At 39.7% G+C, this 20,051-nt stretch overlaps 1 protein-coding gene across 5 annotated transcripts in view; it reads left to right on the top strand.

Annotated features, from left to right (window-relative positions):
• The window catches only part of CD2AP (CD2 associated protein), a 76,698-nt gene that overhangs the window by 18,322 nt on the left and 38,325 nt on the right, over positions 1-20,051 (top strand). For 3 of the 5 annotated variants that reach the window (XM_054629430.2, XM_077175155.1, XM_077175158.1), the window contains exons 2-3: positions 3,196-3,356; positions 19,175-19,328. In XM_054629430.2, the coding sequence (XP_054485405.1) occupies positions 3,196-3,356; positions 19,175-19,328 (315 nt within the window). Of the gene's footprint in view, positions 1-3,195; positions 3,357-19,174; positions 19,329-20,051 lie in introns of those variants that run through there. The other 2 variants (XM_077175156.1, XM_077175157.1) reach the window with 2 other exon arrangements.

Below are 20,051 nucleotides of genomic sequence, written 5' to 3'. Positions count from 1 at the left end.
TTGGGCACTGCTTGGTCTTTTCCACACCCTGATCGATGAGATATCCCTGAGCCTTTTCCCAGCTCTTTCAGCCTTTCCTTGTATGCACATACTGTGAAAACTCAGGAGAAAGTTGTCTGCCTCTCTCAGGTGAACTTTAGTGTTTCTGGATGTGCTAGAAAAGCACAGTAAACCTCACAGTGTTCCTGCTTAAGCCTAAGACTATTTTTCATTTGAGACTTGATTGTTATGGACTTCAAGCTCCAGATAATTGATTTGAGTGAGGTTTGAAAAGGAGAAAGCAGTGTAAAAAAGCAGAGGGCAGATAAGATAGGGGGATTTGATAGCTTGTGTTGCTGAGGGGTTCTGCACCTTCTACCAGTTGAGAATTTTTAAAAACAGTTTTGACTAGCTTATACTGCTGGAGTCCACCTTACTGCTGACTGATTGCAGTGTATCTGTTCTTGAGTAAAACTTTTAAAAGTGAGTACCTGAAGCATTCAGAACTAGTACAAGCATTAAGAAGTATAATCAGTAAATGAATGTAATTTCTATTTAGTGTTATTATAAGGAGTTGTGATTCCTTAAAAACATTTTCTGTCATTGATGGACTCTGTTTTTACTTGGGTAAATATAATACTCTAGTATTTTTCAGAGATTTATTTAATCTGGACTGTTTTGGCAGTACAGAAGTTTCTTGCCCATCGCCCGGATGATTCAACTAGTGCTACTTGCTGATATTGAAAAGCAAAACTTGTAAGTGTTCTTGAGGACCACATGGTAGCAAGACATGGGATGTGTAGCTCCTTGCTGATCCTCTGCCATCATATGAAAAAAATCTATGGGATGAAACTATTTTAACATTCCCCATGGTCCCTTCCACTTCCACAGACAAGGCAACAGAATTCATACCTGTTTTGTCTATGTATCCATGACAGCAAGGGTGGCTTTGGGTATCACTCACAAATACAGGAGGAAGTTCATCACCTCAATTTCATGTGTAAGAAGCTGATGATTGTTTACTGCTATTTGTCTTTGGAACATAAAGACATGTGGATGATGACTGGGAGGTTTTTCAGGTTCTCTATTTGTTGTTGGTATGACCAAGTAAGTGTTTTGTAGTCTGGAAAGGTGACCAAATGAATGTTCTGTGCATTTCAAACATAAATACAGGAACGTTCTCCCGAGGGAATAAATAAGCTTTCAATAGAATTGGTTCATGTTGACACAGTGTGGGTGTGATTATCTACTGCTGCTGTGGAAAAAGGACCAGGTGTTTGGCAGTTCAGGTCACTGCTGTGAGCATTTGCCATGACTGACACTCTTGTGATCCATTTTCCATGTTTAGCTTTGTAAAGCTGTTCTATAGGATATGCTGTCTGCTAATGTGCTTCAAAACAGTGTATCATGAGAGAAATATGTGACATGGATATTTCTTACATCTTTCTACATTTATAGGTTTCCAGAATGGCTGGGTTGAATTGGTTGGAAGGTGATGTTTTCATTTGCAGACTCTTAGGTGATGAATGGCTGTTGTCTTTATGATTTGTGACTGCCAGACTTTCCTGTATGTTTGGCAATATTTTGTCAGCCACTCAAGAGACAATTGTGTGCAGAAGCAAGACAGAACTACTCTGCTTGCTGCAGGCAGTAGTGGGGGAATATGATGCTTTGAAACAAGCTTAAAGAGTACATTTGGCAAAGATACATATATACAGTACAGAAAGATGTGCTAGAAGTTCCAGGTGCATATCACAGGCAGATAACTCTGGTGATGACTTCTGTTCATAAGGAGGAAAATGATTGTTTTTTGTTAAAGGAAGAAAGTTTAAAAATTAAGTCTTCAAAAGTCTTCAAATTAACTCTGGCAAAATTAAGTCTTCATGTTGATGTCTACTGGTTCCTTTGTTAAAGGGTGCATTCAGAAAATAGTTTGCCTGACATATCATTCAAGCATCTCTTGCATTCATGGCACCATCATGTAGATTGGTGTTTTACTAAGGGTTTTCTGGCTGTCCATAGGCAGCAGAGGGATAAAGGCTTAATTGCAATCACTGCAGCTGCCCTTGTAATTAAAACTGCCCACAGATCAGAATTACACATTGGTTTAATGCAGCTTTAAGTTCAATAACAAGGAAATAATGCTTCTTCCTATTTGATTACTTCATTTTTAAATTAATTGCTGTGTATTATTATACACTGATGAAACAATCTAACCTGGGAAAAATACTTCTGCAACCTTTCAGGATTTCTGTCTTTTAAACTTGTGCTCTTGTGCATTGTGATCTGCAGAGGAGAGAGAGGTTTCAGTGAGGACAGTGTTTTAACATTTGGCAGTGCCTGGATATTTGACTGAATTTGAGTGAGAAGGAAGATTACTTGATTGCTGCAGGTTTGTGGAAATTTCAGGCATGAACAGAATTTCTTGATGAACAAATGGGTTTTTATTGCCAAACAAGCCTTAAGCTGCCAGTGAGCAACTCTCATGGATCTTGTGCAACAGATGGACATGTGTGTGAATACACTGCTGTGCTCCTCTGAGTAAACTTAATTGTATCAAAAGTAAAGCTCACTTGCTTATTCTACTTCAGACAAACCAAATGACTCTGAATGAGGGTGATTTTTTACATATTTGCAATGTAAGTTGTATGATATTGTCAATCACACGCCTTCTGGCTGTACTGAATTTCTTGGATCAAACCTGCAAAAATTCTGTGTGTGCAGCAATTAGTTTTTTGCAGACATAGTAGCAGGCTCAAGTATGAGGATTAACAAGGCATTGCAAGTATGTACCATACACACAGTGTCTGATCCTTGGCCCCAAATGGGCACTGAGTCAGAAGCACTTGCCCTGTGGGCAGTGATTCATAATTGGTAAATCTTCAGCTGGAACTTGGTGGGGAAAAAAATCACTGCCAGCAATTCCTTCCACTAGACTTGAACAAAAACTTACCCACCTCCACAAAAATATGACCTGGTGTCCTCTTCCTGAATTTACTTTATTCTAATAGGTGACTATCCAATTGTTTCTCCTTCTCAAAAATACATGGGAACATCACAGTTCACAAATGAGCATTGCTGTGAGGGAGATGCTCGTTGTTAGCGTTCATTGTTAGGTTTGCCTTTTGACCATGCATGGCTTTCAAGCTTGCATTTCCCAGTCTGGGTTGTATTCATTGTGCATGTTTGTTGTTTTTTTTTTTTTTTCCTTTTTAGTGGACTATATTGTGGAATATGACTATGATGCAGTGCATGACGATGAGTTAACAATCCGAGTTGGGGAAATCATCAGGAATGTGAAAAAACTGGAAGAAGAAGGATGGCTGGAAGGGGAGTTAAATGGCAGAAGGGGCATGTTCCCTGACAATTTTGTGAAGGTGAGTTTTCTGCATTGGCTTGATTTTACTGTGATGGTGTGGCTGGGTCACTGTTACTGAAATAGTTGGAATACACAGAAGTTGTATTTGTAACAGGATGGTTTATTTTTTTAATGGGAAGACATTCAAGGTGCTAACATTTTTTTAATATGCTTTTGAAGATTTTTAAAATTAACTTCTGCTGTCTGTTCTTACTTTAGCATTTATTTTGCCCTGTATCCTTGCATTATGTGTTCTGTGTCACTCTGACTTCAACCAAATTGTTTGTAGCTATGGTTATCTGCTTTAGTGGGATGAACTTATTAAAAAAACAAGAATATAAAAAAAAAACCTAAATCTACCCCTGCAGAAGACAACCAGCCATGAGAGAGTTAGCAAAGTGGGGTCACAGGTCATCTGTAATGAAAAACTGCATCCTCAGGCTGTGCTGATGTGGATTCTTCAGCCTGGATCAAGCTGCTTTATTTGAAGGGGCAATTCTGTTTTACCCTGGACTCTGCTGCTGGCACTACCTTTTTTTGTGACCCTGCAAACTCCTTGGTGTAACAATTCCATATAGTCCAAGTGAATGTAGGTATTCCTGCCCCTTTTGAAGTGAAATTAATTCCTTTCAAACCAGAATTGTCCATTGTATCTTGCTGTGATACTTTCATGTTGCAAAAACCTAAGGGGATATTGGTCCAGTGCTATAAGCACTTCTTTACACTTACTTTAAATTTGACAATTTTTCTGAAAAATTGAAAAAGTGAAATTATTATTTTCTGATTTACTGTGAGGGGTTTTAAGATTTTCCTTTTATAACTGATGGGAACAATCCAGTTGTTCTCAGAGAGGGTCTCCTACCAAGGGAAAGTTTGTACAAATGCTTTTCACTTGTCTAACATTTTCAAGTTGTTGGTAGTTTAGTTCGAAGTAATTTTTTGGGTTTTGAGTCCTGTATAAATAGTAATTTGGCCTCAATTGGTGTTTGATGATCACTGTGCTGATGTTCTTAATTAGCTCTCAAGTGATGTGTAGAGAGAAAGCATCAGCCTTGGCTCTTTGCTGCTGTGTTTGTCAGCAACTTGTCCTGGGTCAGATGTGACATGTTTCTGTGTTAATTACCATACTTGTTGGGTCTTTTCTTGCCCTTCTGCAGCTGTGGCTTTTATAAATTTTGTTTAAAATTATTTCCATCCTGATATCTCAGCTGCAGGTATTTTTAACTTTCCAGCTGTTCATATGTGCATGGCATGGTCGGATGTCCTGAATTACAGAAGACAGTCAGTTTTCTAGGTGTAGGGGTTTGGAGAAGCAGAAGGGAAGTTGTGTAGAAGAAAATGATCACTTTTGTTTCATGACAACAGGGGTTAACTTGCCTTTTTGATGCTGGAGCTGAGTGCAGTTATGAGGCTGATCTTGGGAACTTTTCTTCAAGATGGTATGTTTAGGCTGGAAGGCTGTTGTGCAGTGGTGAGATCATGGGAAAGCATTAATTGTTATGGACGTGAAAATTGTGTGTTTTCTTCATGGTTAATTTAATTATAGTTTCTTTGTAAAAGTTAATTTACAGATTGTGATAGCTTGAGAGACTATTTCTGGGAAAGCTGTTGCAGAAAAGTGTTTTGGTGGTGTGTTGTTGTTGTTTGCTTGTTGTGCCTCCTCTCAAACCATGCTCATTTGCTGCTGAGGTGGGTTGTTGGATCATGCTGCAGGATCTATGGGATATTTCTATGACCAGACTGCTGCAAGTACCAAGCCTCAGCAGCTAAATTCAAATGCCCCTTCTTGGCCTGGTGTGCTGTTAACACCTGCAAGGTGTGGGTGGCCTGCTGGAGGGGGTGGAAATGAGCTCAAGCAGGGCTGGACTTTGGCCCTGTGAATGAGGAAAGTCTCTGGAGAGATGGATTTCTTTGTTTGCTGCTGAGAGCAGCCACCACCATTGGGAGTGGTAAGAACAGCGAGGATGCTGACCAGAAATGAGTGTTGCTGACTTCTCATGACCCACATGAAAGGGAAAGAGCACAAGAGTCCGCAAGAGGACAGAAATGTGACCAGAGAGCACAAATTGCTGTGGGCAGTACTAAGGGTTGCACCAAGTTTTACATGTTTGGTTGTAAAATTCTGGGGCTCTACTTAAATATTTATCACTTCCTGAAAGGATTGTCTTACTCTCCTGTTATGAGTGTAATTTCATGCATTAAATGAGGATCTGGCCTGAATGCATTATGTGATTAAATTTGTGGCTTATTGGTAACATATATATATACACACACTGATTTGTTAAGACTTGAACTGTGGCCAGGATATAGCCTCTCCATGGATAGTAAATTTTAATTTGTGCTGATCTGGAAAAGATTAAAATTTGAAGCTGAAAGTGCACGTATTATCCACTAGATTTGCCTTCATGTGTAAAATTTAAAAATATAATAAATATGACAGATTAAACTGGATAAAGACAAACATGTTTTCTTTTTAAAATGTTAGATGCTATTAGAGAAGATTTTTTTTTAATAAATAAAAGCCTTTGATTTTCGTCAACTGGTAGAGAATTGGGAGGAAGTTTCTAATTCAAGCTAGTTGGTTTTGGCTAATTTTGTTAGTTTGTCTCTTCTTCATCCTGTGTGAGGGCAGGAAAAGAGCTTTCTGCCTTGGTGCCAGCTGCAAACTGTCCTTGGCTGCTGGGCAGTGCAAGGCTGCTTCTTACCTGTTAGAGGGACAAGCAAAATGTGGACAGGAGGATTATTGCTGCATGCTGCCTGAATATGTTGGATGCCCCAGATTCAGACTGTATCCTCACTGCTAAAGCAGATCAGTCCCCTTCTGTTCCCTCCTTCTGGGCTCTGCCCATACATAGGATTTACTGCCATTTTATGTCACTTCTCCTGCTTTGACAAATGCATCTTTTCTGTCTGAAGTATGACTAAGTGCTGTCAGCTTCATTTTGGGTTGTTAAAGCAGGAAACAGATTTTTGATTATGTCTTCCTTTTATTTCTCAAGTCTCCTAAATATGCAAAATAATTTTAAATTGTGGTGGTAGGCTTGTTTCATGCAGTGTTAGCAGTTGGATCTTTGCTGTCAGAAGTACAGCAGAGGAAGCTGAGACTGTATTTTTAATTGGGTTAATTTGTTGTACAGTGTGGGTGTACTAAGCACTATGTGACTTTGAAGCACTCCTGTGGAGAAGGGAATTGATGGAAGCTTCTTGTGGATACTAATGTAATGCTGATGCTTGGCACCTTATAACATCATTTGGTAACTTTTTGGTTGGGTTTTAATGGTTTCTACCCAAGCCTTTTCCATATTGATAGGGAGATCCTGGAGAATGAGCTTGGTGATGTCTGGTTCCTGGTGCCAGCTGGGACCGGGATGTTTTCTGTGAGCCCATCACTTGCTGGGTTAATGAGCAGTCTGAGATGCTCTGTCTCAAAAGGTGCAGCTCTTGGTGCTGACTTGCATCATTTTGCTTTAAAAGAAAGAGAACTGGTAGTCTCAGTTAAAGGGAACCTCATAAAGTTTCTGAAACCTCCTCAGATACTACTGTTCAGTGCCACCGTGTGGGGTGGGGAGTGGGAGGTGTTGTAAAAGTTTGCTGTGAACTCTGTTTGGGGGATGTCCAAAGCAGTCCTAAAATCAGGAGATGGTGGTAAATGTACAGTTGAATACAAGCAGGTTAAAAAAAAAAGTGCAAGCAAAAAATTACACTGCCTACTTATGAAGCTCATTTCCTTGAATTCACTTTTCAGTGCTGCAGCTTCTTAAAGATATTCTGCCTGTATTGCAGAGCTGGGTTTTGGAGTGCACACGTTTCCAGTGTTATTAACAAAACCTAGTCTGAAATTCCTGGTTAAACTGTGTGCATATCCTCTTTGAGTGGGGTTGAAATAGAGTTCTTGTTTCTGACATTGTAACTTCCATTTATCTGCTTCTTCCTGTATGGGCAATTTAAAATAAACAACTTGATAAATTCCTGAAAGGATTTAGCAATGGAACCTAGCAGACTTTTATTGTTTTCTTTGAGAGCAGCTTTTCCTTTCTAAAATCCATCACGGGTGAAAAATGTGCACACATTTGTGATTTAGAGAAATGTAGTAATGCCGTTAGATGGAATGTGTGAGGGTTTTTGAGATATTAATGTGTGTGGAATGTGGAAGACTTTTTGATTTTGGGTTGGGTTTTACCTGTTTGCTTCTAGACTTTATATAGACTTTACTTTCAGTTCTCTGAAAGTAAAGATTAAGCTTCCATGCCTCCTCTCCTTCAGGAAATTCCCCAGACCTCCCTCTTTTCTCTGGCCCAATGAGTCTTAACTCCTTTTTTGTATTTACTTTGACAAGATGGACTAAGATTCGTTTTTGTTGATTTATTTGTTTTGAGTAGTTCTATTCACTCTCCAGACACCTGTTGTGTTGATAACTGAAAGTGATGATTTCGTATTCATCCTTCTGCTTATTTTCTTAAGGTTTTTGTCGCTACATAGCTGAGAAGTTTTTTTTAAGAACTGAAGTTCCTTGTTTTATTTCATTTATTGCTATCTTAGTTTTGTAAATAGTTGTATTGTGAGTAATAGGCTTTACATGGTAGTAAAACCAGTTTGATCATAAGCTCACGGCAGTAACTCGGATGAGGGAGGAGCAGTGCATAGATTAATCAGTAGCTCTCGTCAGTTAAGGCAGAGAAGTTTGCCAGCAGGCTCTGGGGACGTTCTGGTGAGCGAGCAGGGCACTGCTCTGAGCGAGTTTGGGCCATGCAGCCCCTCAGCCTTGGAGCTGGTGCAGGGGCAGCCTCCTGCCTGCACAGGTGTGAGCAGCTGCTGCTGCTCTAGCACCGAGCCTGGATCCTCTCCAGGTTAACACGTGAACTTTGCTCACTGTGACATTTTTCTTCCTCCCCCTAAATAAAAAAAAATCTGTAACACTGGGCGTGTTCGAGCAAATATGTCCTTGGAAGTGGTAAGCTTGTTTTATTTTCCATATGTTCTTAACATCAAATGTTGTAAACAGACTTTGTGTTCGGGGTAGTGATTGGAGACAGCATGAATTTAAAAATAATGCTTGCAATATGATTTTGAGAGTTTACTTAGTATATGATGTAAATTCTTGGTCTTAGAATTGTTTGTGTAATAAAATTACTTGGGGTTGGTTTAGCTCATGTCCCCTTCTGTAGTGTAGGGAGATGCTTGGAGATTGCAGACAGCTACTTTGCTTGCAGAAAGAGTTCCTTTCTAAAAGGATGATTTGTTTTTAGTTGATTCTTTATATTCAACTTCCTGGTCTGTGTGTTTGTGGAAACAAAACACAGCCCAAGCCTCTTTTCTTCCCTTTTCATCACCCCTAGATGAACACTTTAGAGTAGCACAGCTGATCTACCTTCTTAAGCCTGTGTTTGCTGCCTCTGTCCTGTATTACCACTGTTGGGATGCTGTTAAACACAAGTGTCCTCTGAGCCAGTGAGAGTTTTGTCTGAAAGCTCTTTCAAGCATAGCATCTTCCTTAATTCCTTTTTAAAAATTGACCTCACTCAGAACTTTAAACAGGACTCATGGAGCTGGGAGGGATCGCAGACAAGACAGACTCTTCTAGGTTAGTTCTAATCTGGGCATGATTAAAAAGTGTAGTAACATCAGTTAAAAAAGCAGATGAATAAATAAACTTCTTCAGCAATGGGTATAGGTTAAGCCATATTTAGTTTGAAATAAATAGGATGTATTTAAGGACTAGAATAAAATATCTATTTCCAAAATGTTGGCATCTGCTCCTTAAAGTATTCTGTCCAAAATCTTTGCATCCAAGTAAGGCTTGGAGAAAGCAAGATACACAGCAATTTATCAATCCTGTTGGTCAAATTACAATTTCAGTTTATACAGCCTTTTTCTTTGCTTTATTATTGTTTTGAAGAAACTGTCACCACTAGCAGTGGGTTGTGCAGGGAGGTGACAGAGTGCTCAGAGCAGCAGTGCTTCCCAGGCAGAGTAGGCAGCCCTGCTGGTAAGAAGGTGATGTTTGCTTCAGAGCTGGCAGTTCTTGTTTCTCAGAAACAAAGATTACATGCAAGATTGAAAGCCATATTAAGTAATTTCAGTTTCAGTGCTGAGTATATGAGAGAATTTCTGGGCTCTTTGTCTTCAGGCAAGGAGTGAAGCTGAGCACCCAGGCTGGTGCTTTAACACCTGTTGCCAGTACATATGATGTCAATCCATTGTTCCTGCTGATTTTTCTTCAGGCTTTTAGGGGAAATAGGGCCACTGGAGGAGAGTGTCATTTCAGGGGGTACCTTGTGGGTTTGCCTGAGCTGCACCTGCTAATCCCATCCATTGGCACATGCCTGGCATTTGTGAGAATGGTGATAATGATTCCTGTGCTTGTGGGGTGAGAGACTCTGCTATCCAACTGTTTTGGCTGGAATAAACAAGGAAACAGTTTTTTTCCAACTGGAATGTTGGTAATTGGCTTGGGTGAGCCTTGCTTAGGATGTGGAAACTATTGTTTCTAAAAACAACAGTAAAGAAAATTAGCTGAAAACATTGACAGATATAACGAGTGGCACAGATATGTCAGCATTTTCGCTGTCTTTCAGAGCCCACCATAATTTATTCCCACTCCTGTGATTTTCCAGTTGAATCACTGAATTGACTGCCTGGGTTCAGACCAGTTGGGTCCCAGCCCTGTGAAGTCCCTTTGTGATGTGACTGTCTCTGTCATGAAGAGGGGAAGTCTGGAGGTGTGTTTGATTTAGCACGGTAGAGCTGCTGTTGCTGACCCAGCTCTGCCCACAGAGCCATTTGTGGGCGCCTGTGTGTCAGGTTGTCTTTTCAGCTGTCACCACATCCACACAGGAATTTCCTTTGTTGGTGTTGGTTAGGGATGTGTGAATTATTTCATATTCCAAGGTAGTATAAGTGTCTTGTTTAGTAAGAAAGAGCATGCAAGTGAGTTGACTATTTGAAATATTTATCTTGATGGACTGCTAGATCTGAAGTGTCACAGATGCTTTCTTCAAAAGTGAGCTATTTAACTGCAGGAAATTTGTTGAAATTATGTGCCCCTTTCCTTGTCCAAGATGACATGTGTTTTAAGATGTTGAAAAAAATCACCTGAGAAAAAGATTTCACTTTGCATTCACAAACTATTGTTTTATGTATGAGTATGTAAGAATAAAAATCTGTGGTGTTGTGAAGTCTTCAGTGGCTGAATGTGAACACAGAATAGGGAAAACACTGGTGATTTTTGTAATATTTAGTATCTTTTCAAATATGGAATACATATATGTTGATACTGTGTTGTGAAGAGCATGGGAGAAATGGAAAAAGCTTCTAAGTTTTGGCTCAGTGGCAGCACTGATATGGAACTTTAGGGAACTTATGGTGCTGTTCTGAAGGACAGAAGGATAAAGTGTGATTAATGTGATTAACGACCTCTGTGAATACTGCTTAATATGCTAATCATTCCCTCTGATTTGAGTTATCCAGGTTTGTTGCTTGTACCTGTGCCTCTTGCTTTCCTAAATGCCATATCAGCTTGTGATGTTGCTCTGTGGTAACAGCACACTCCTGGATACTCCCAGAGCTGCTCTGATTGAGCATGATGGTTTGTGTGGAATGAGCAGCAGGTTTATACGTGTCCTTATTCATGTAATCACGTGAAGCAGTCTGCTCCTTTGTCCATCCTTATTTAGTTGTTACACTTCATTCACGTGTAATTTTATAGCTTTCTCTCCAAGCAGAGGAGCAAGGCAACCATTCCCTGCCTGGAGGCTGCAAACAGGGTGTGCTTCATCAGGAGGTGTTTGCAACCATCACTGAGTAAACTGCACAAAGTATTGCTCAGGCAGCAGAGACTGAGTGGGCTTGTGCAGGAACATGACTTTTAAGTTTAGACTTTCCCTGTGTACAGAAGTCTTAAAATGCAGCTATAAATATGCACTCTGGAATTAGCATATGTAATAAGACCAAAGAAGTCAGTTATCCAGGTACTGTTTGCTGTATTGTTTGTTACATCCCAGGAGGCTCTGGCTGCACATTCCAGCCATGTAATTGTAGTCCTTTGCCATATGTCTCATAAATCAATGTGTGTATACACCGAACACAGTTAATGATAAATCGGTTCTTTTGCTTTTTATGAGGTGGAACGAAGTAATCTAAGTATGAGCTTGAAGCTTAAACCTGCACAAGGGTAGCTCATCTCTGTCCTGTCATCTCTTAATATTTGCACCAATCGTGAATTTTTTGTTTGGCGGCTCATCTTTTTGGAGGGGGAAGTTAGGTGTTCTCTACTGTAGTGCTTTCAGTATTGAATTTCAAATGTATGTATTCCTTGAACACTGGCTTTATTCAATATTATGAGCTGATCTGAAAGTTTATTGTGGTAAGTATTTTCTAGGTTTAACAAGCTTTTTTAATGCACTTCACTTTGTAAAAATATATTTTGGTGTATGTATGTGAATTCATTAGCTCTGGACTTGGAATAAGCTTTTGAATTCTTAGAAACTGATGGTGATAAGCATGTTACATAGATGCTTTCAAAACAGGAGTAGAAAGCAAGATGCATTTTCAGTTAAAACTGTTAGTTAATGTATGAATCTCTAGTAATGCCTAATCTTTAAACCTTTTCTAATATCCACTGAGACTACAGATTTATATTTTTAGCCCTTATTTGACAATCTCTTAAGCATTTAATTTTGTGCCCTGGGCAAGACTTATGGAGGGATGTGGATGTGTCGGTATTTTAACTTGTGGCCACTAATGAAATGCTGAAGGTTTTATAGGGAATGCAAAGAGATGATGCCTTGGAAAAAGGATGCAGGGAAGAAGAAAGCTGGGTGCAACAGAGTGGAGGCAGAAAGACAGGTGATGGTGAGGAGGAACAGGGAATGTTCTCAGTTGAGCATCAAAGTGAACCTGTAGTGGTTACTGGATCCCACATTTCTCTGGACCAACAGGAGAGGCAGTTAACTGGGAGAAGGGAAAGAAATGTCTTCCTCCCTTCCTGTGGGGGGGAAGCGGATAAAACATGTGCTGTGGGAGCTGGAACTCTGTCTTGCCTTCTGCCACGTGTGATTCTTGCTTTCATTGATCTGAAGCACTATTTTGTGGTTGATGGTTGACAGGACATTAACTGTTATTCTATAAAACAATTGCAAGAAATAGAATTAAATTTTCATATATATGTATTAGCAAATATAATAGAGAAGAAATGCAATCAGCATTTTAAAACGCTTTTATCTGGCTATGAACATGACAACACCATAAAATATTCTTAAGGTATTCTTTTCAGAAGTATTTTAAAATGAACTCTTTTCTTAATTAAATGGTTGGGAAACATTGATGTAAAGATCTGTGCTTCCTCTAGTTACTCCTGTTAATTTCGGATTCCTTGCTCTGCTGTTGGTAGACCTGGTGAGCTGACTGCTGAGCTTTCCTGCATCTGGGCTTTCAGGTTTTGTTTGAGGTCTCTTTTGTATTTTGCCAATATTAACAAGACTTCATGTCAGATTCTGTTTTGACACTTGCTTGGTGCAAAGTTTTTACATATACAATTCTCCATGAAAAAATTGAATTATTTGTATATATAAAAACTATATGCATGTATTTTTATAATCTGTATCAAAATCTGAAACTTTGAGCCTACTTCTACATTACCTCTATAGAGTGTTCTTTATGTAGAAAGTTCAGCTTTTTCTCTGCTCTTGACCTTCAAGTATCACAATTATTCGATGACTCAGGTTTTACTCTGTAAACCTGCAGCAATTCAGTTAATTTTTTATGCTTCCTGGAGATCCCACTTACTCCACATGTTGCATATTGTGAGAAAGAAGTGATGGCTTGCCTGATTGATAATTGTTTTCATCTCACACAAGGAGACAGTGTGATTAAAAGATCTATATTTAGCATAGATTATAACACATGTAAAAATATTGGTAATTTGTTAAACTGTGTTATGTGATGTGGGTGTGGTTTTATAGAAAGCAACAAGTCAGACTGTGAAGAGACAAAGGCAGGGAGTGATGCTGCCTCTGTTGGTTCAGCGTGATGGAGGGTCAGCACTTAAACCCAATGATTCACTGTTAAATATTCCCTACTTCAACCATAAATTAAGCCCCCCAAAATAAATCCATGACACCTGTTACACTCTCTAAGAGGTAAGTTGTCCTGCAAAAAAAAAAGGCTATCCATCTTGTCTGTTGTTCAGATGGTAGCTGTTTTCATCTTTAGGTGATTTGTTTCTATTTTCAAGAATAACGTTTAATTCTCTGGAAGGTCAGGGGCAGCCTCTCACCTCTCCCAGCCGAGCTCTTCTCCTGGGAGCTGGAACCTGGTCTGATCTCCTGAATGCTCCAGGGAAGGAGCTCAGCAGCTTCTCAGCTATTTTGGTCCATGGATTTTCTTATGTTTCCCTTTAGCTCAGGTAAAGTAATGAGACAGGTAGGAATAGCTGCACATTACTCATCTTTCTTTTGTTGCCTTTATTAAATATTTTGCCTCTGGGCACCGACATTGAGGATGAGAAGTCATGTTTTCTACTCAAGGAAGAGACACAGGCAAAATGAAAGGATGTGGGATATCTAAGGTTTAAGTGACTGGAGCTCTTAAGGCTGCCCTGTGCCTGCTTGTCTGTTGCCGTTACTAAAACTGGAAATGTGGTGCCTAAATAATTAGTTATGTGAAGATTTTTGTGCTCCAGGAACTGAGGTTTCATTGCTCTTGAACAAGTTACAGATGACAATCTCTCCTCTCTAGGCAGCTGTACAGATTGTGATATATATTTATGTACAGTCACATTTCTATGTGGCTTTTTCAGGAATGGGATTTTGCAGGCTGTGAACTTGTATAAACAGAATTATTGCCTGCTTCCAATCCCTCCCTCTCCCCTAAAATGACAGGTTCAATTCTGAGTTACTTATTTTCTACTCAGTAAAATGTGAGTCATGGGCTTAATTTGTCAGTCCATGGGTTCTTCATTGCTATTCTGATGGAGAAGAAAAGAGATGAGATAATTGTATGTGTAGGCTCAGACATACATTTGTGTATTCTTTATCTCAGCCCCTTTAGAGACTGAGACCATTATCTGCTGCTTGAGATCTTCCTTTAAAATGTACTCAGCCACTAAGAGTAATGCACATCATTTTTGCACAAAGTGATGTTACAGTGGAATTAATATAAGAAGTCTAAAGATGATTGTTCCTTGTATAATGGCATATATAGGAGAAGATCGCAGCTGATGCCTTAATATTTATGCTTGAAGAATCTAGCTAAGGATTTAGATTTGCTGGATAATGAACTTCTCTGTGCCCTATAATTCAGGAATAGACTTTGTATTTTTAAGTCTTGGCCTTTCAGACGCTCTGACCTGCTTTCTGCATCTCCACTGCCTGCCTGATTTGAGAGCTCTTGGCTTCTGGCGAGGGAAGCGGGGAGGATCCAGCTGTCCCCGCTGGAGCCGTGGTGGGCGGGCAGTGCTGGAGGGGAGGCTGCTCCTGCTCGCCTCGGAAGTAGGTCAGGAGTGCCCGCTTGTTTTAACCGCATCGAGAGGCTGTGCATGCATTTACATGTGTTGCATTTCTGCCTGCATATAAAGAATAGTTCTTGCATCACATATTGCTGCACTTAGAAGATTTTGAGATTTTTATTTGTAAACATACACATTTTCTTGAGGGATTATTAAACCGTGACAGATGCAATTAAAGCAAAAAGCACTTTTTTTTTGTTTGGCTAGTTAAATTTATATACTTGTTTTTTGCCTATCAGGCTGCAGTGAGTTTTAAGTGTTGTGAAATACATATTTAGTGAAGATTATGAAAACTTCAAACCTTTATGACTACTGCTGTAGTTCACAACAGAGCAAGTGGGTGGTTGCTTCCCAGTGGAGTGTGTTTCATGCCAAGAGACAGTCTGTATTGACCTTGTACTGCCAAGTCATAAATGCATAAAATCTGCGCTGCTCATGGAAACACTGACAAGCCTTGAACTGCAATGAACTGGCAGAATAAAAATATTAAAATTTCCAGCTGCAGTTAATGTCATATTTCCATTTTGGTTTTGCTGGCATTGGCCGCACCTCAGAACAAGATGAAGCATCCTGGAGCTTTTTGTTGGTATTGTCACAACACAGACTCTCTGATAATTTGTGTAAACAAGGCTGACTTAAAACCCCACCAAAAACAAAGCAAGAAAACTGCCTTGTGAAACCCATGGACAGGAGTCTTGGGCATGTTCAGGTTGGGTATTGTGGGACCTGTAGGCAGTGTCATTTTCCAACACTGAAGTTCAAGCAAGCTGTTTGGAAGAGATGTAAGAATTGCAAACTCATATTAAATGTTATTAATAGGGCATGAATTAATGTTTGCATCAATAACTGTCAGTTTCGAGAGATCTTTTTGTAGAAATTACTTCCTTTGTGAAAGGAGTCATAAGGATGATACCCACGATGAAGATGCTGGCAGGGGTGATGGGTGTGTATGTCAGAGGATCCTGATGTGTGCTTTTGAAAATGAGTCTTGGAGCACTTCCCCTGCTGTTAGAAGACTGATGTGAACTACAGGGTTGTGGTGTAGTCGACCACATGCAGGTGTGGAGACCAGGGATTCCTGAATTTGTTTCAGTTTGGTTTAATTTTAATATGGTTTATTATGCCCCAAGGAAGGATAATTAATGTTGCAGTTCTTCTCTAACAATGAGAACAAAAAAATGTTCTTGCTTTACAAGAATGTTACAAAGGGTAGAGGGTTAAATATGAAAAAACAGTTCCTGGCCCATTTAGGCATTGCTTACTGACACCTTCTGTAGTTCTTTGTCAAAACTAAATTTATGCCTGGCTGCTGTGGCAGAACTCTCTTGTGTGGTTGTTTCTTCTCTCCTTGCTGCATACAGCTCCATGTGATGCTCCAGTGCTGTTTTCTGATACACAAAGTAAAACATCACAGTCGACTCTGATTCAAACCTGGCTGGTACCAGTGCCATACCCATGTCTGCTCCTTGTAAATCTGGCACATTTGCAGTCTCTGCTCCTGTTTTTATCACAGTCACCTTGAACTTCTCCTTACATCCTCTTTGCTTTGTGTGTCTTGGATTAGGCTGATTTCTCTTAATTGTGTATTGAAGTGTTCCCAGCTTTCCTATCCTGGCTGTGGTAGGAAGGTACAGAGAGTACCTGGTGTTGCCGGGCTCTCCCACTGTCTGATTGTTTTTGATGTCTGCTGAGGAAATTCTTCATCAGTAAATCTTCACCCTTTGAATCAGGCAACAAGATTTTCTGTGTGTAATGACTATGCACAGAATTATTTTTGATCCTATTTTTTTATATAATTACACTGTACTTCCTGCTAAAATTTGCCATTCTCTTGTGTTAGACCCACAGTATTTTCTACCTGTCACTACTTCAGGTGGACACTCAAGCCTGGCAAGAAAGTTGCTCAAGCATTCCTCTTTTTGGTTTTGGGTCTTTGGTCTTTTGTAGTTGGCACTGCTTTTGTCTGAAATAATTTCCTTTTATTTATAACCTATCCATTATTTTCCTGCCTTTGATGCTGGACTTAAAAGCATATTGTCTGTTTAATTCAAATTACTGATAAGGTGGTGCTTATCTCATAATATTTTCTAGCATTTGGAGTGGTGTGTGTGTTGGTTTTTGTTCTTTTTTCATCTAATAAATAAATTAAAAAAAAAAAGTAATGTTTTGACCGAACTGCCTGTGTGGAGCTTTCCCAGCTTGCCCACTTCTTTTTTGCATCTCTGTGCTTTTTACAAAGCAATTGAAGCAGCTGCTTCTGAAGTCTTTTGCAAAGTGCTGACCTCGGGAAGGAGCCTGGAGCTGACTCCTCACTGGAAAGTGTTAAAATTGAGAAACCTGGGGAAGTACTAGTTCCTGGTGCAGCTTGGAGATTTCAAAGCCTGTATAAATTGCATAGCGAAAAGTAAAAAAAAAATTAAAGATCCAGGGGCAGGCAGAAGCACTCTAGGCAGATTTTCAAGTACCAGTATGTTTTTAAGATGAGCAGAATGGCCTTGTCAGCAAGGCAGCTAGAAAGGCGTTTTGGAGATGACAAACTTTTCAGCTGTAGCCAAATTTAATTGCTTATGGTTTTATCAGACTTCTAAGTAATGGGCCTGAGAATGACAAAATCTTTGAAATGTTAAATGTCTACTCAAATGGGAGGTAGGCAGGATACTGTGCTATTCAAGAGGAGTTAGTTTTTAGTTTGTTTTGGATTTTTTTGAACTTGGAAGATGGCATGGATCTCAGCAGAGCTAAGATCTCCAGGGCAGAAGTCACTGTGGAGGAAGGAGAGTAACAGCAGGAACTACTCTCGACTGTTTTCTAAAAAGCCTTTTTTATGTAATGTAGATGAGTGGGAGGAAAAATCCTGCTGTCTCTAGTCTTGCTCTGTTCTTTTGAGAAATTGAAAGATGCTTTGGTCCGTTTAACTTGAGGTTCATAGTATGTTTGAAAGCATCAGTGGGTGTTCAGACCTGCTGAGTTTTCCAGCTGGACAGCTACAAGTAAGAAAGCTGGGCTGTAATAGTCCAAAAAGCACCAGACAGACAGTCCTGGGGAATATGTTTCTCATATTTTTGGCATTTTATCAGTGTATGGGCTTTTTTGTCTTGAAGCTCATGTTCAAGAGTTCACATGACAAGAGTAAGTGTATATATATGCCTTGCCAAGTCTGTTTTCAAGTATTAAATATTTTACTGCAGCTACAGCTGCAATAACTCCTAGAGTTGTTAACCAGTGGCTACTGATGGTGGATACAAGAATTGTGAAGTCGATCACAAAAAGCTGCAAGTACTTATGGGTGTTTGCATCCCCAGGGGTGCTGTGGAGCAGACAGGACCATGGGTTAGGAAAGGGATTCAAACAGCTCCAGCTGCAGGCACAGGAGGGAGGGGAGGTGATCCATCTCCCTGATGGAACCCTTATGGGTGCTCTGGGAACATGGGAGGATCTGAGCTGCAGGAGCTCTAAAGCGCATCTGGGATTTTGGCTGCTGGAAGCTGTGTTCTGCAAGAGATGAGCCATTGATCCGACTTAATGGGTTTGTTCTTGTGCAAAGTGATGATTTCCTTCTTTCAGAATATCTGGTCTCCAGTGGAATCCCATTAAATGAGCTGATGCAGTAGAGTGACTGTTGCTGCTTGGCCTTTTTGTCAAGAACTGGTGCTTTCATGTTTATAGGCTTTTCAGTCTTGTTTGGCACAATCAATTTCAGTGCTACCATTCTAATTTAGAAAGATCAGGAGAGTGGGAGACATTAACCAGAAAAATAGTATCTCTTTTATTTTCCTCTTAGATCTTCCCCCTCACTTGCTCCCACTCTGTTTCTTGGAGCTCACTTTCTTTTCTGCTCACATCTTTCAGCAGTGCAATTGCATCTCATGTCTGTAAACACCTTGGAGCTTTCTGGGGCAGAGATGATCACCTAATACAGCTTTATGTATGAAAATATTTTAGTACCCTACCCAATGGTCTGTCATTCAAGTAATATTTATATTCTTAAAAATGTTTTCAAATATGAGCTGTTTCATAAAAGTTGTAATATGAAACTTCTGGATTCAAAGCTCCTTTTCTGAGATTTAGAGTAGATGGTTAAAATACTTCCCCTTTTTCTGAATTTTCTCGGTGCATTGCCTGTTTACTAGCACAATTGTATGGAAAGGTCAAATTTATTACAGTCTTGGGTATGTTTAGTTGTAGGATGAAGGCCATGATTTTTGAGTATAATATGTTGTTATACCTCAAAGGGTAAGTACCTGAAATGTGTCAGTCTAAGGTGCACCTGTTTAAAACCACTGACCTCTTGGGTGATTTAAGTGGCCTCTGAGTCTTTAAATCTCTTGTTTCAGGAAGTTAAGAAGGATGTAGAGCCCAAGGATGATGCTGTGCCACTCAGGAGGGAGAAATCTGGCAATGTAGCCAGCCTTGTGCAGCGAATGAGCAGCTATGGGCTTCCAGCAGGAGGATTTCAGCCCCATCCCCCGTCCAAAGGCTTCAAGAAGAGTACGTGGTCTTTCCAGTTCCTTCAATTGTGCATGCTGCTGACGTGCATTTTAAAAATAAACATGAATTATTTAATGCATGACTTAGTTTTAAGGTTACGTGGAAAACTAGTAACATAGGAGGAAAAACTGATTCAAAGAAAAATTTTGCTCCTGTATGTATGGGTAGAAAGCTTAAATGTAGCTTTTAACACCAGTAATAGGGATGAATTTTCCTGTGAACAGGATTTAGACTCCTTCCAGATGTCAGAGAGCTCTGTAACTTCCTGTGAGCTCTGTTTGTATTATCAGGTATGTGAATGGAGAGCTGCAGGCCCGTTCATGATAATAAAAAATTTTCCTGTGGTCATTTTAAAAGAAAAATTGAAGTTTTGCTACAAATTCAAGGCTTTGACAAGGAAGGGCTGTATAGTTCAGATTTTTCCTGATAGGCTTGCTTCTGGTGTGAAATAAGGTGCAGTTTGTGGTATTAACAAAAAATAGTAGTTTTCCTTTCGTTCTAACAAACAGGATGGCAGGAGTGTAGCACTGGTGCTTCTGTATCTGTGATTTCTTTGCTATAATGCCAGTTTTTATATTAAGGTGACTAAAGGCTAGAGAAGAAAGCTTACCATTCCCTGCATCCAGCAGATGGGCTTGTGATTTGTATTTGGTCATACCAATCTCTTGTAAGATATTGCTTTAAATTACTGTGGCTTCCTCTGTCTTAAAAGGTTTTGAAGGC

Source organism: Agelaius phoeniceus, chromosome 3, assembly GCF_051311805.1.
Source record: "Agelaius phoeniceus isolate bAgePho1 chromosome 3, bAgePho1.hap1, whole genome shotgun sequence".
NCBI classification, from domain to species: Eukaryota; Metazoa; Chordata; class Aves; order Passeriformes; family Icteridae; genus Agelaius; species Agelaius phoeniceus.
This window is presented reverse-complemented; position numbering and strand designations above follow the sequence as displayed.